This window comes from Marmota marmota, unplaced genomic scaffold, assembly GCF_001458135.2.
Source record: "Marmota marmota marmota unplaced genomic scaffold, marMar, whole genome shotgun sequence".
NCBI classification, from domain to species: domain Eukaryota; kingdom Metazoa; phylum Chordata; class Mammalia; order Rodentia; family Sciuridae; genus Marmota; species Marmota marmota.
Window position 1 is genome coordinate 37,422,101 of NW_025999932.1, and position 13,240 is coordinate 37,435,340.

At 39.7% G+C, this 13,240-nt stretch overlaps 1 protein-coding gene and 1 non-coding gene across 2 annotated transcripts in view; one reads left to right on the plus strand and one right to left on the minus strand.

Annotated features, from left to right (window-relative positions):
- Ebpl (EBP like) overlaps window positions 1–1,674 on the plus strand; it is a gene marked incomplete at its 5' end in the record, with an annotated part of 59,838 nt that extends 58,164 nt beyond the window's left edge. Inside the window, one exon of the mRNA XM_015483977.1 lies at window positions 57–1,674. Coding sequence (XP_015339463.1) covers window positions 57–210 — 154 coding nt within the window. The remainder of the gene's footprint in view (window positions 1–56) is intronic.
- A 1,160-nt stretch (window positions 1,675–2,834) lies between these two features.
- LOC125616203 lies at window positions 2,835–2,936 on the minus strand. Its single transcript, XR_007346840.1, has one exon. It is a non-coding gene; the product is annotated as a small nucleolar RNA U13 (small nucleolar RNA).
- Window positions 2,937–13,240: the final 10,304 nt, after the last annotated feature.

The following is a 13,240-nucleotide window of genomic DNA, read 5'->3' on the forward strand; positions in this document are numbered from 1 at the left end:
CCTCTGAGTCAGTGAGTTCTGTTTCTTCAAGGTGACATGTGGTCTCGTTCATGCAGGGAGGCTGCTCCTACCTGTGTCCTGTGGGCCATCGGGGAACACGACACTGTCTTGGTGGCCTGTGCCATGGTGGGTGGCATGGAAGCAGACCATGGAGCATTCATGAAAACCATGCAAGTCAACTACCAGCAAGAACTCCACGTTCACAATTGAGTCAGAATGTGGATGTGTGAAGACCTAAGTTGACAATCATGGGATGTAGTAGACAGTTGATTGTAAATATATGTGACTTATGTTTACAGTATGCTGTAAAGAACCCTGTGGAGAAAACCTGTGAAGAGGCGAACAAAGGACAGACACACACACAGTGTAGAAGCAGGCAGACAGAGGTGGCAGACAAAGGTGGCTGCTCCTCTCTGCTGCTGTGTTTATTAACCCCCCAAAAGTTATATATTACCCATCACCATGACTACGTTCTAACTAGTATTCCTTTAACCCTGAGTGCTAGCTAACTGAGATAAGGTCCAAGTTAATACAAACACAGAGTCCCCTTTCCTTCAAGGACATGACCATGGAAATCAGATAGTGCACCTGCGTAGTTATCCTAATAGCTTCAAGGGGAAGCTGCTGGGCATTCCAAGCCTGGGAAACAGGCTCACTCATGAAGAGCATTGGTAGAGCGGCCAGGCATCCCAAGCTTTTGCACAGGAGTTTCCCAGTAGCCAGTGTCCCATGTTTGCACAGAAAGTTCCTAGCAGTCAGGCATTCTGTGGCTTTGCACAGAGACTTCCTAATTACCAAGCATGCATGTCACAATCACGAAGTTAGACCCTAATCCTAAACACAGAAGCCCTACAGTATGCAAACATATATTTATCTTATTTTTTAGCATGCTTTTCAAACACGTGTTTGTGGTAGCTGTGTGCCTTTTCTAAGGTAATTGGTTTCATGGGCTGATATGTGGCCCTCCAGAGAATTCCTTTGAAGGACAGAAATCTGTCTGCTCATGCTTTTCTAGTACTCTGGCCATACACAGTATTCATAGAGAGTAGTCGATAGGAAACATTCTACCAGAAATATCTGCCCAGCAAAAGCAAGGGCAAGGATTCCTGAGTTCCCTCCCTCCCAGGTTTCATACGCTCTTTGCTTCCTCACGGTGTCTGCAGAGCTGGTAGTCTTTGCAGTACATCTTCATGGCTGCCTGGGTCATGAGTCCTGGGTGTGGGGCTTCTGCCTCAGATGCCTTCTCTGGGTGCAGCTTTTTAGGTGGTGGGACCATCGGTCCCTTTGCTTCCCCCAGCACCTCCAGCTCTGCACTTGGCTGCTGGGCTGTTTTGAAAACCACTAATAATCTTAGTAAAGAGAGAAAACAGCCAGGGTGCCCTCAGCAATTGGCAGTCCCTTAATTCCTGTGTTCCAATGCCCTTGATGCCAATTATAGCCAGCCTAACCGCAGCCATGCTCCAGGTGGTGATAAGAAGAGTGTGCATACACTCTGGTATTCTGATTGGATGTATTTTTCATTTATGTCAAAAATGACATCGCCTTACTCCTACATAGTCTTTAATAAAAATTATTGTGTTGGCTTCATCATTCCACTACTTTAAGGGGAAATGTTTTGGTTTCCTCCTTGTCAAGTCTGCAAAAAACTGCTGAATTAAAGATTTTGTGAATCAACTTTTTCCTTTTCACTTGGTTCATTTCTGTTGGCTGTGTTGGCGGAGTTGGGATTTCTAGGACCCAAGAAATGAACGTTTTACGGCTTGCTTCTATCTTTCAGTATGTTAAGTTGCTCTATCAATTATGCTTCAATCTTACATGATTTCAATTTTCCTTTCCCTTGTGGGCTGGGCCTTTTGGCTCCCAGGCCTAAAGCGCCCATGGCTGAGCTCCTCAACACATAGAGAAGGTAGGAGCTGGGTGTACTGTCCCCAGGCCACTGTTGTAGGGGAAATGTGCCAGGTGCCGCAGAGAGATTGACAGAGTGGAGAGAACATTCCCACTGTTGAGGATTTTATATCATAGTTATCATGCTTATGATGTTAGTAGCGGCCATTTACTGAGTTCCTTTATGTTAGACATTTTATTATTTCATTTCCTCCTCACAACCACCCTGCCAGGTGTTATTGTCATCATTTTATAAAAGAAAAGAGCTGAGACTCAGAGTGGCAGAGTGAGGATGCTTTGGGCTGGAAGTTATAGAACACCCAGCTGCAAGGGCGGAAAGAAGGTTTTCTCATTCTCCCAGGACAGTGAGTCTGGAGGGAGGTGGATCTGGGTTGGTCTGCAGAGTGTCACAGAGGAGCCCATCTCTTTCCATTCTCTGCTTTGGCACCATCAGTTTACAGGTGATGTTTCCTTCCCTGGTGTAGCAACACCAAACATCTTATCCTCGCACAGCTGAATTGAAGAGCAGGAAGAAGGGAAAGGTGTGTTCTTGTTGTGTGTTTGTGTGTGTGTGCATCTATTTAATCAAAAAGGAAATATCACCCCAAAGCTGCCAATTTCCCCTTTTATCTCATTGACCAAGAGAAATGAAATTCCTTGGCATGGTCAGGCTGGGTTCAATTTCTCTGAGAATGTTGCCCTCACCTCTCAGTATCTGGATAAAATAGTGCTAGTCTTAGTAAGAAGAAAGCAGGGATGGTGTTGGGTGGGCAACAATGTCTGCTGCAATCCCGTTCACTGTGTTCCATGATAGAAGATTCTCTGTACAGGCAATGCTGTATTCCAAGAGCTTTGTCTTTGAACATGGGTTAACAGCATATGTGTGTCTGTCTGTTTCTTTGTGTATGCACACATGCAGGTATATCTCATATGCTCAATTTTTTTTTTCACATCAGATGGGTAATGTGCCGAAGTCATAACAAGGTTTAGAGGGAGGCATGACTCACACAATAGTGTGAACACTCAGTCATCACATTCATGAACCAAAGGATCGATGCTCAAAATATTGTTACTCTTATTGCATGGTCATTGAGTGAAAAAAAAATTATACTGGGAATTGAACCCAGGGGTGCTTAACCACTGGGCCACATCCCCAGCCCTTCTTATTATTATTTTTTTACTTTGAGATAGGATCTCACCAAGTTGCATAGGGCCTTGGTAAGTTGCTGAGGCTGGCTTTGAACTTGGAATTCTCCTGCCTCAGTCTCCTGAGCCCCTGGGATTATAGATGTGTGCCACGGTGCTCAGCTATCAAGTCCAAAATTTTAAAACCAGAGAGAATGCTGCAGTAATTCCTACCTGCTATCTTACAAATAAAACAGTGTGGTTTTATCAGTAAATCTTCATCATAAATTAGGAAAAACACAGATTGAAGAATTAAGATGTGAATTTTAGCCCCAGATCTGCTTTTTTTCTATCTGTATTATCCCATATCTCAGTTCTTTTTTATGTAGCTATCACAGAATACCATAGACTAGCCAGGCGTGGTGTTTGGTGCATTCCTGTAATCCCAGCAACTCAGGAGGATCACAAGTTTCAGGTCAGCCTCAGCAACTTAGTAAGACCTTATCTCAAAATGATAAATAAAAAGGACTGGAGATGTAGCTCAAGTGGTAAAGTGCCCCTGAGTTCAATCCCTAGTACCAAAAACAAAACAAAAGAATACCATAAACTAGGTAATTCATAAAGAAAAAAAAATTATTTGGTATACTTTCCTGGAGCCTGGGAAGTTCAAGAGCATGACGTCAGCATCTGGGGAGGGCCTTTGTGCTGAATCAGTCAATGGCAGAAGGCAGAAGGGCAAGAAAGTAGCAGAGAGCAAAGACGCCCAAACTTATACTCATACTAACCCATTCTCCTGATAACCAACATTGTTCCACTCATGACAGCTCTGCCCTTGTGTCCTAATCACTCCCAGAGGTTCCACCTGTCAACACAGTTGCACTGGGGATTAAGTAGCCAACATGTGCACTATGGGAGACAAAATCGGAACCTAGTAGTACCTGGGATAATTTATTATTTAATCTATTTTGTTTTGTTTTGGGGTACTGAAGACTGAACATCCTTGCCTATGCTAGGTAAGCACTCTAGCACTGAGCTACATCCCCAGACCTGCCCTCAGCTTTATTATTATTCTTACACAGGGTCTCATTAAGTTTCTCAGATTGACCTTGAACTTGCCACCACACCAGCCTATAATGCAATTTTTTATTGCACAGCTATGAGAAATACTCTACATACTCTGTCACATTATTTCTTTTACAATTGCTCAAAATGCATCTCCATGTTACAGAATCAACATTTTTTTCCCCCATTTTTGCCATACTGGGAGTTGAACCTAGAGCTTCATGCATGCCAGGCAAGCACTCTACCACTGAGCTACATCCTAGCCCTTGATGTTCTTGTGTATGAAGACTAGAATACCATGTAACAGCATTCAACATAGATTAAAACATAAGCAGAATATAGATCCTTCTTAAACATCCTAGTTTGCATTAAAATTGTACTTTGAGCTGTCACATTAAGTGCCTTGTGTTTTCTACTTACAGCACAACTCATCTTTCAGAACTTTCCTGCTATTTGTATTTCCTATTTTATTGGTGATGATATTTTTATATAACCAAGTGAAGAACATGGCAAAACTGGGGAAAGTTTTTTTGCCTATCTTTTTATTCTCTCTCCCCATCTAGGCAGAAATATCTTGGCACTGGATCTTTTTCTCATCAATAATGAAGGAAAAAAGGAATTGGCAATGGATGGATGATCTACTTCCAGCGTAAAAAAGATCTGGAGAATGTTAACTTTGCACTGAAGCAGCTTTTCCAGTATTTGCAGGAAGTTTCCTTGCACTAAGGGAGGAAAGAAAGAGTAGCAAGAGACTTTCTCCTAAAACTGTGCAGGCAGGACCATGTGGAGGCCAAGACAAACCTGTGTGACGGGCTTCAGGCTGGCTTCAAAACAGGAGCTGACACAGCGAGCTTTTGGTATTTTTCTTCCAAGGTTGGTTTCGATATGTAAAGTAGGCCCTCAGCAGCAGCTGCTATTCAATCCGCCGCATTTCCTGAGTTGGATAGTGTATTTTTAGTTGGCAGGAAAAAGAAAAACAAAACACCAAACCTCCAATTTGATTAGGAAGGATGTTGTAAGGTCATTGAGTAGTTTAAAAAAAAATCAAATCAGCACTTAGAGTTTGTTAGATTTCCCACAAAAATTTACCATTAACATGTGCAACAATGTGCAGCATTTAATTCAATTCTCTTCTTTTGTTTGAAAACCCCGGGTAAGTGTTTTAGCCAGCTTCTGTCACTGTGACTGAAACACATGACAAGAACATGACAAGAGAAGGAAAAGTTTGTTTTGGCTCATGGTTTCAGAGGATTCAATCTGTTGTCAGCTGGCGCCATTCCTTTATACCTGAGGTGAGGCAGAACATCATGGTGGAGTGGCATATTCAACTCATGGCAGCCAGGAAGCAAAACGAAGAAGGGGCCAGGGACAGATATAATCCAAGGTCACACCCAGTGACCTACTTCCTCCAGTCAACCATGTCCCACCTGCCTAGAGTTACCAGCCAGCAGTCTGTTCAAATTATTAATTCACTGATGATGTTAGAGCCCTCATGATCCCATCATTTCCTGAAAATCCCATCTCTGAGCCTTACTGCATTGGAGATCATGCTTTCAATGTGAGCTAAGGGACATTCTAGATCCAAACCATAACTTTAAGTAAGGATGAAACATGTTGCTGTATTAGAGTCAAACAACATAAATGTCTGCAGGGCAAAAATTCCTAAATTCACCCACTACATAACCTTTTCCCTCCTCATAGGTAATGAGGATCAACAGTTTGACGTACTTTTAACAAAGGGCTGATAATTTGGCTGGGTATGAAATTCTAGAATGAAAGTCATCCCCCCCTAAGAACTTTGAAGATATTGGTCCATTGTTTTCTGGCTTCTACTATTGTTGTTGAGAATGCCAAACTAGACTGAGTCTTAAAAAAAAAAAAAAAATATATATATATATATATATATATATATATAACTATTTTTAGATGTTGATGAACCTTTATTTATTAATTTATTTATATGTGGTGCTGAGAATCCAACCTAGTATCTCACACATGCTAGGTAAGTGCTCTGCCACTGAGCCACAACCCCTGCCATTTGTTTTAATATTAATTTTTTAGTTGCACACAATACCTTTATTTTGTTTATGTATTTTTATGTGGTGCTGAGGATCGAACCCAGGACCTTGCCCATGCTAGGCGAGCGCTCTACCGCTGAACCACAACCCCAGCCCCAACCCCTGCCATTTAAAAAAAAAAATTTATTAGTTGTTGATGGTTCTTTATTTAATTAATTAATTAGTTTGTTTGTTTGTTTATTTATATATGGTGTTGAGAATTGAACTCAGTGTCTCCCATATGCTAGGCATGCCCTCTACCACTGAGTCACAATCCCAGTCCCTGGATTGACTCTTAATCAATGACTATGTCATTTTTCTCTCTGGAAGATTATAAAATCTTTTCTTCCAGAAATTCTGAAATTTTATACTCCTATTTCTTGGTTGGTATGAAGTCTGTTTTCATCCATTGTGTAGGACACTTAATTGGCCCTTAACTCTGTTACTTACTACTATGAGCAAATTATCTTGAATTCTCCTCTCCATTTTTTATGTTCTCTTTTTTTTCTGAAACTTCTATTATTTGTTGTTGTACTATGATTTATTCTCTAATTTTTAAAAATATATTTTTTTCCTTATATGGTAAATTTTTTTACCATTGCCTTTCAATCTTTCCATTAAGATGTTCATTTCTGTTATTGTATTTCTAATTTCCAAGGACTCCTTGTTTTCTAAATTTTAAAAAAATAACATCCTTGTGCTGAGATGCAGCTCGGTGATATTGAACTTACCTAGCATGCACAAAGCCTGGGTTTAATCCCCAGTACTGTAAAAATAAAGTCATCCTTATTTCATTGTGTCTCTCTGAGGATATATAGAACAATGTAGAAAATAGGACATAGGAATCAGGAAAAAAGATAAGATGGAGAGTTCATGTTCTTTTGTTTGTGTTTTGCAGCATTGGGGATTGGACTCAGAGCCTTGCACATGTCAGGCAAGAATTCTACCACTAAGCCACATCCCAGCCCTTCAAGTTCTTATTCTTCAAGTAAATGAAATCTGTCACCTTCAAGATAGCATGCAATCTATTTCTTAGCATGGACGCTGCCAGCCATTTCTAGGTGGGTCTTATTTTCCACATTGGAACAGAACACCGCCTTGTCAAATAGGGGTAAGATCAAGGAGCACAGAACATTCACCAACATAGATCATGTGCTGGACTATAAAAAACAAATCTTAATAATAATAAAAGTAATTTTTTGGGGGTGCTGAGATGGAACCTAGTGCCTTATTTTTATTTTATTTACTTATTTATATGTGGTGCTGAGAATCGAACCCAGTGCCTCGCACATGCTAGACAAGCACTCTACCACCGAGCCACAACCCCAGCCCAAAAGACCATTTTTATTATACACTAAGTTCACATATTTATTTGGATACATGTGGGTTTGGATGTTTCTGCATTCTTCGTTTTATTTCATGATTCTAAATGTAGATTTTTCCAATATCATATTAGTTTAATGAATATCTTTAATGTTATTGTATCTGGTAGAAAAAAAAACTCCTATTCTCTAAATTTTACCCTTCTCCCATTCTTATGCAGTCATATCTCTCTCTCTCTCTCTCTCTCTGTCTCTCTCTCTCTCTCCACTGAGCTACAACCCCAGCCCTCCTTTTCTCATTTTTATTTCTCTACTGAGATTCCCTACCTCTTCTCTTGGCAATACCACACTTTCATCAAGTTCTTTTTTTTTTTTTTTTTGATACTGGGGATTGAACTAAGGGGCACTTAAATCACTCAGCCATATCCCCAGCCCTTCTTTGTATTTTATTTTGAGACAGGGTTTTGCTGAGTTGCTAGGATCTTGCTAAATTGCTGAGGCTGACTTTGAACTTTCGATCCTCCTGCCTCAGCCTCCTGAGCTGCTGGGATTACAGATTTGCACTATCTTGCCCGGCCAGTTCTGTCTTCTGAAGGCTGACTTCTCTCTAATTTCTGCCTGTTTTTTCATTAGGCTTCCTGAGGTCTCTTGTGTGTCTCTGTAGTTTAGCAGTCACAGGGATTTGAGCACTTTATACTCAACTTTTGAATCTCAGACCTCCTGTGGCTTTCAAAGATTTTTTCTCACTTAAATATCCATCTCTTGTGCTGCTCAAATTACATTCTCTGACACCTTGAGCCAGTAGGGCTGTTTTTCTGCCACTAGAGCTGGAAGGTGTTGAGGAGTTCCTTTTCGCTTAAGGAATAAGAACTCTCAGTTCTCACCTGATGCAGTAGCATTCATTCAAGAATAAACTCTTGGGCTGGGGGTATAGCTCAGTTGGTCGAGTGCTAACCTTGCATGCACAAGGCCCTGGGTTCCATCCCCAGCAACACAAAAACAAGCAAAAAATACCAAATACCACACTGTCTTTAGTGGTAATGCTTCTAGTATTTTATTATTAAATGTAATATTTTCTGTAGGTTTTTTAGTTTGATGACCCTTCAGATTAGATTATGAATAAATAGAAACAGCAGCTGTCATTTATTTGTTTTGGGTTTTATTTTTATATTTTGTCCTGCTAGGGATGAAACCAGGGCTTTGTGCATGCTAGACAAGCACTCTACCCACTGAGCCACATCCTCAGCTCTGTATTTTGTTTTTCTTACAGACAAATTAATATGATTCATGGAAAATAGTTATATTTTTTATTGCCAGATTTTTGAAATTTGGTTACACATGAAATTTGCTGCATGAGTGCATGTAGATCGTAAATTCTGATGTTCCTTCAGTGAGGATGCTTCATCCATTTTTGAACAGTCCTTCATACTACCTATGTGTGTGGTTGGGAATTCTGCCTTCTCAGAGCTCATGGAGTAACTTTCGAGTGGATTGGGATAGGTCCTGCTAATTGCTGGGTTTTTGTCCTTGTTTGTGAAGCACTGACATGGTTCTCTCGTGGATGTACTTGGGTCGTGTTTCAAATATTGGTCAATCCTGCAGCAGATTTGGAAATATTGCAAGAATTTCACAGTCGGAGGAAACAGCGTATCTTGACATTTAATAAAAGTATTTAAGCCTATAGAAATACCACAGCTGAGTATAAATTTCATCAGGCAAAATTGAATCTAAAGTGATTAGTAAAAATTCTGGTGACAACAAAACAAACCGGGTTGAAACATTCAATGGATGCTAGATCTGGGCCCACACCACATGGTGGCAGGCTCACTCTGCATAGCAACGTCCTCTTTCTCAGGGCAAAAAAAAAAAAAAATCTTAATGCTTGCATTATTCACCAAATCTTAACACTTGCATATATTAAACCATATAGTTTAGGAAATTAACTTTTAGAAGGATGACACAGGGCTGGGGTGTAGCTTAGTGGTAGAGCACTTGCTTAGCATGCAGAGGCCCTGGGTTTGATTCCCAGCACTGGAAGGAAGGAAGGAAGGAAGGAAGGAAGGAAGGAAGGAAGGAAGTTAGTTAGTTCACAAAAGGATGACCTAAGTTATTAGGTTGTCAAGATTATATTTTCACTAAAACAATGTCACTTTTCCTTGTATGGTACTTGAACAGCAATAATTTGACCTTCACTCAGACAATCTACTTCTCAATCTTAATTTCTTCATCTCTAAAAGATGGGTTGATTGAATTACAGTCCTCAAATTGTCATACCTCTCTCATAACTAAGGAAAACCTAAATATTCTTCTTTAGTAAAGAATATCAGTCAGACTGCAGTTAGCTTTGTTAGGAATATGATTTCCAGAGTTAGGGTACCTAGTTTGAATCTGAATTCTGCCATGTATTAGTGAGATATTAGGTAGGGAATTCAGTCCATGAAAATTTTACTTTCCTCATCTGTAACATGGTATAACATATAGTATATATTTTATGGGTTGTTAGGGTTACATGGAAAAACATGTATGTATGGCAAAGATTGGCTAACAAGTTATCAAACTTTCTTTTTCTTCCTTAGCAAATAGCTAAACCACATGTCCCATCTTCACTAGCAGTTAGTTGTGGCCCTGTGACAGAAGCCCTTGGAAAAGGAGAGGAAGACCTGCTTGCCACCTCTATCTAGGCTTAGTTCACAATCTCCCATTGTGATTCTTTTTTTTTAACCCTTTGCAAGACCCTGGGAACCATTTTGTTAAAGATGGTGGAACCACAAAAGGGAAGGGCACTTGGTCCCCGAATTGTGGCTTGGAGGAGTGCTTCATGCCTATGAGGAGCTCTGTTAAGATCATTACTCAATATTACAAACCAAAAGCCTAAAACACAAGCAACAGAATGGTGATTCTGTCTTGCAGTACACATGATTTGGCCTTTTTCTTTTTTCTTTTTTCCGGTACTAGGAATTGAACCCAGGGGTGCTTTACCCCTGAACTACATCCCCAGACCTTTTTATTTTTTCTTTTGAGACCGAATCTCCCTAAGTTACTAGGTCCTTGCTAAGTTGCTGAGGCTGGCTTTGAATTTTCCATCCTCCTGCCTCCATCTCCCGAGCTGCTGGGATCACAGGCTTGTGCCCCAGCACTCAGCTGATATGGCCTTTTACTCATTTATTTATTTCTTAAAATTTTCTAAAGCTAGAGAAAGTACAGGAAATAAAATTGTAGATGCAGTGAAAAATCTGAATTATTCATAGATATAACTTGTAGAAAGTTAATATTTTGTATTTATAGCTGCTGCATTTAAAAATCAATGGGAGATAAAAGAAGGAAAATCAAATAAAAATTCAAGGTAGTGTCATCTTGAAAATTGTATTTAAAATTACTCCTTCGTAGTTTACTTCAGCCCTTTTTATGATTCATTCAATGGTTCTTCTCAGTATTTTCCACAATGCTTATTCAGCTGTCTTGTTTCCTGACTCCAGAACCTTTTGCTGTTTCAGCACTTTTGCTCATGCCAATCCCCAGTTTTCTCTGACTAATGAAACTTTACCTCTGAAAGCCTAGACTAAATTTCATGTAATCTGCGAAAGCCTTCCAAGATTTTCCCACCACCACTGAACCAGAACACATATACCAATCCCAGATTCCTATCATTCTCTCTCCTGGGCTAGCTGTTATTTTTCAGATATGTTTATAAAGCTTGATTTTACCTACTCAGATTGTAAACTCCCTGGTGACAGGGCCTGCGCCTTTTTTTTTTAGTTTGTGTTACTTACTGAAGATAATAGAATTATTTGCAAATAGTTATTGGTGACTGACTCATTTATTTAAAAGCCCCAAGTCAATGAGATTTTCCCTAACATCTTCATATGTATCTTTCTTTCATGAAGTTGTACAAGAATAACAAGAAACAGCTCTCATAAAGTTTTCCCCATCAATGAATAAGATTTTACAATTAAGGAACAATAGTGACTGAGTCAGAAATTTTAAAAGAACAAATAGTGACTGTTTTTCCATATTGAAATGAGGACTATTTTATATGTACTACCAATTAAATTAGTTTAGCTTTCAAAACCTCTCCTCAACTATTTATTCTTTATTTTGTTTATCTTTATTTTGTTTTCACCTTTGAATGCTAATTTAACTGATTGTTAGATTAACAAATATTTTCCCCTATCATTTTGAAGGTGTTATTCTGTTATCTTCTGGCATCAATGGTTTGCAATAAGAAGCCAGCTTTCAGTCCACATTGTTTCTTTGTAGGTAGTGTGACTTTCAGATCATCCCTAATATTTGTAAGACTCAAAACAAAATTTCAAATGATGTCCATATACCATCTATCTAAAAATGTACAAGTTAAAGATCAAGCTAACACCTTGTTAAATAAAATATGTCCTATCCTCCTGTCTTAACAAATAAAGCTTTATAATGACCTGAATAACCTAACTTCAAATTTAGACTTCTTGACATCCAATGGGTTCCATATTAGAATTTGGAAGGGGAGTGAGTGACTATTGTCCTGGCACCTGCCTCTCAACTCATCCCTGTTCTTTCTCAGTTCTGGTTTTATCTTGTATTGAAAGGGGCTTCACACACATGCTTCTAAACACTCCATTTCCAATTCTGTCCACATTCCCCATGGAGTCAACTCCCTGGGCACTTCATGGTTCAACATTATGTAATCTGTCCTTGGGGGATATGGACCTAGGGAAGAGGCCTATGCAGGTCTTGGAAGTTGATTGGAACTGTTTCTGCAGGGAATTCCAGGGTCTTGGGCATCCAGGACAGGGTTTGGAGGGAAAGAACAGATTTTGGTTGGGCATCTTTTATTGCTGCTGCAATAATTTCCTTACTGGTCTCCTCTTGTCCACTCTATTGTCCACAGTGTACCCAGAGAGAATTTATTTTATTTTTTAAAAATTTAAAAAATTTTTTGGTTATACACAATACCTTTATTTTATTTATTTATTTTTATGTGGTGTTGAGGATCGAACCCAGGGCCTCGTGCATGCTAGGCGAACGCTCTACGGCTGAGCCACAACCCCAGCCCCTGGAGAGAATTTTAAAAAATATTCAATCCCAGTATTTTATGGTCTTGCTTCAAAACCCTTTAAAGGCTTCCCATTGCATTTGAAATAAGGTCCACCAAGTTCTGAGTGGTACTTGAATATTCTAGATTCTTGGGGAACTGCTTATCTGAAATGTTTCTCTTTCTGAAACATACTCACCTTCCTGCTCTTCACCTTACTTCTAAGTGTCTTTTTCTTCTTGCCTTAAATGTCACCTCCTCACCAAGTACACTTCCTGTTATTTGCTATCATTGAATCTTGTTCATTTCCTTTAGAGTACAAATCACACATTTATTGTTCTTGCTTATTGTCTTCTCCAAACTATAATCAACAGTAGAGAGACTGTCACAGTTATGATGTCTTTTGGAAGCTATGAGATATAATCAAATTAGTACCTCTGAGCTGACTATTAGATGACCTTTGAAACAATGAGAGGAGATCAGCACAGTTTATTGGGGAGTCCTTTAATCAACACCTGTTGAACAAAAATAAGTGGGATTGGGTGTCAATCAGTCAGTGGGATTCTCGCTGCCCAGAACTGGGCCAGGCTTTGAGTAAGGCAGTTAGTTCTCTTCTGCTGAGGCAATCCCAAGAAGATTAATGGCTGTAACCTGCGCAGGGTAGTGTGGCATCCAGAATGGGGATAGGATTTTTTTTTTGCTACCAGGGATTGAACTCAGGGGCACTTAACCACTGAGCCACATCTCCAGCCCTATTTTGTATTTTT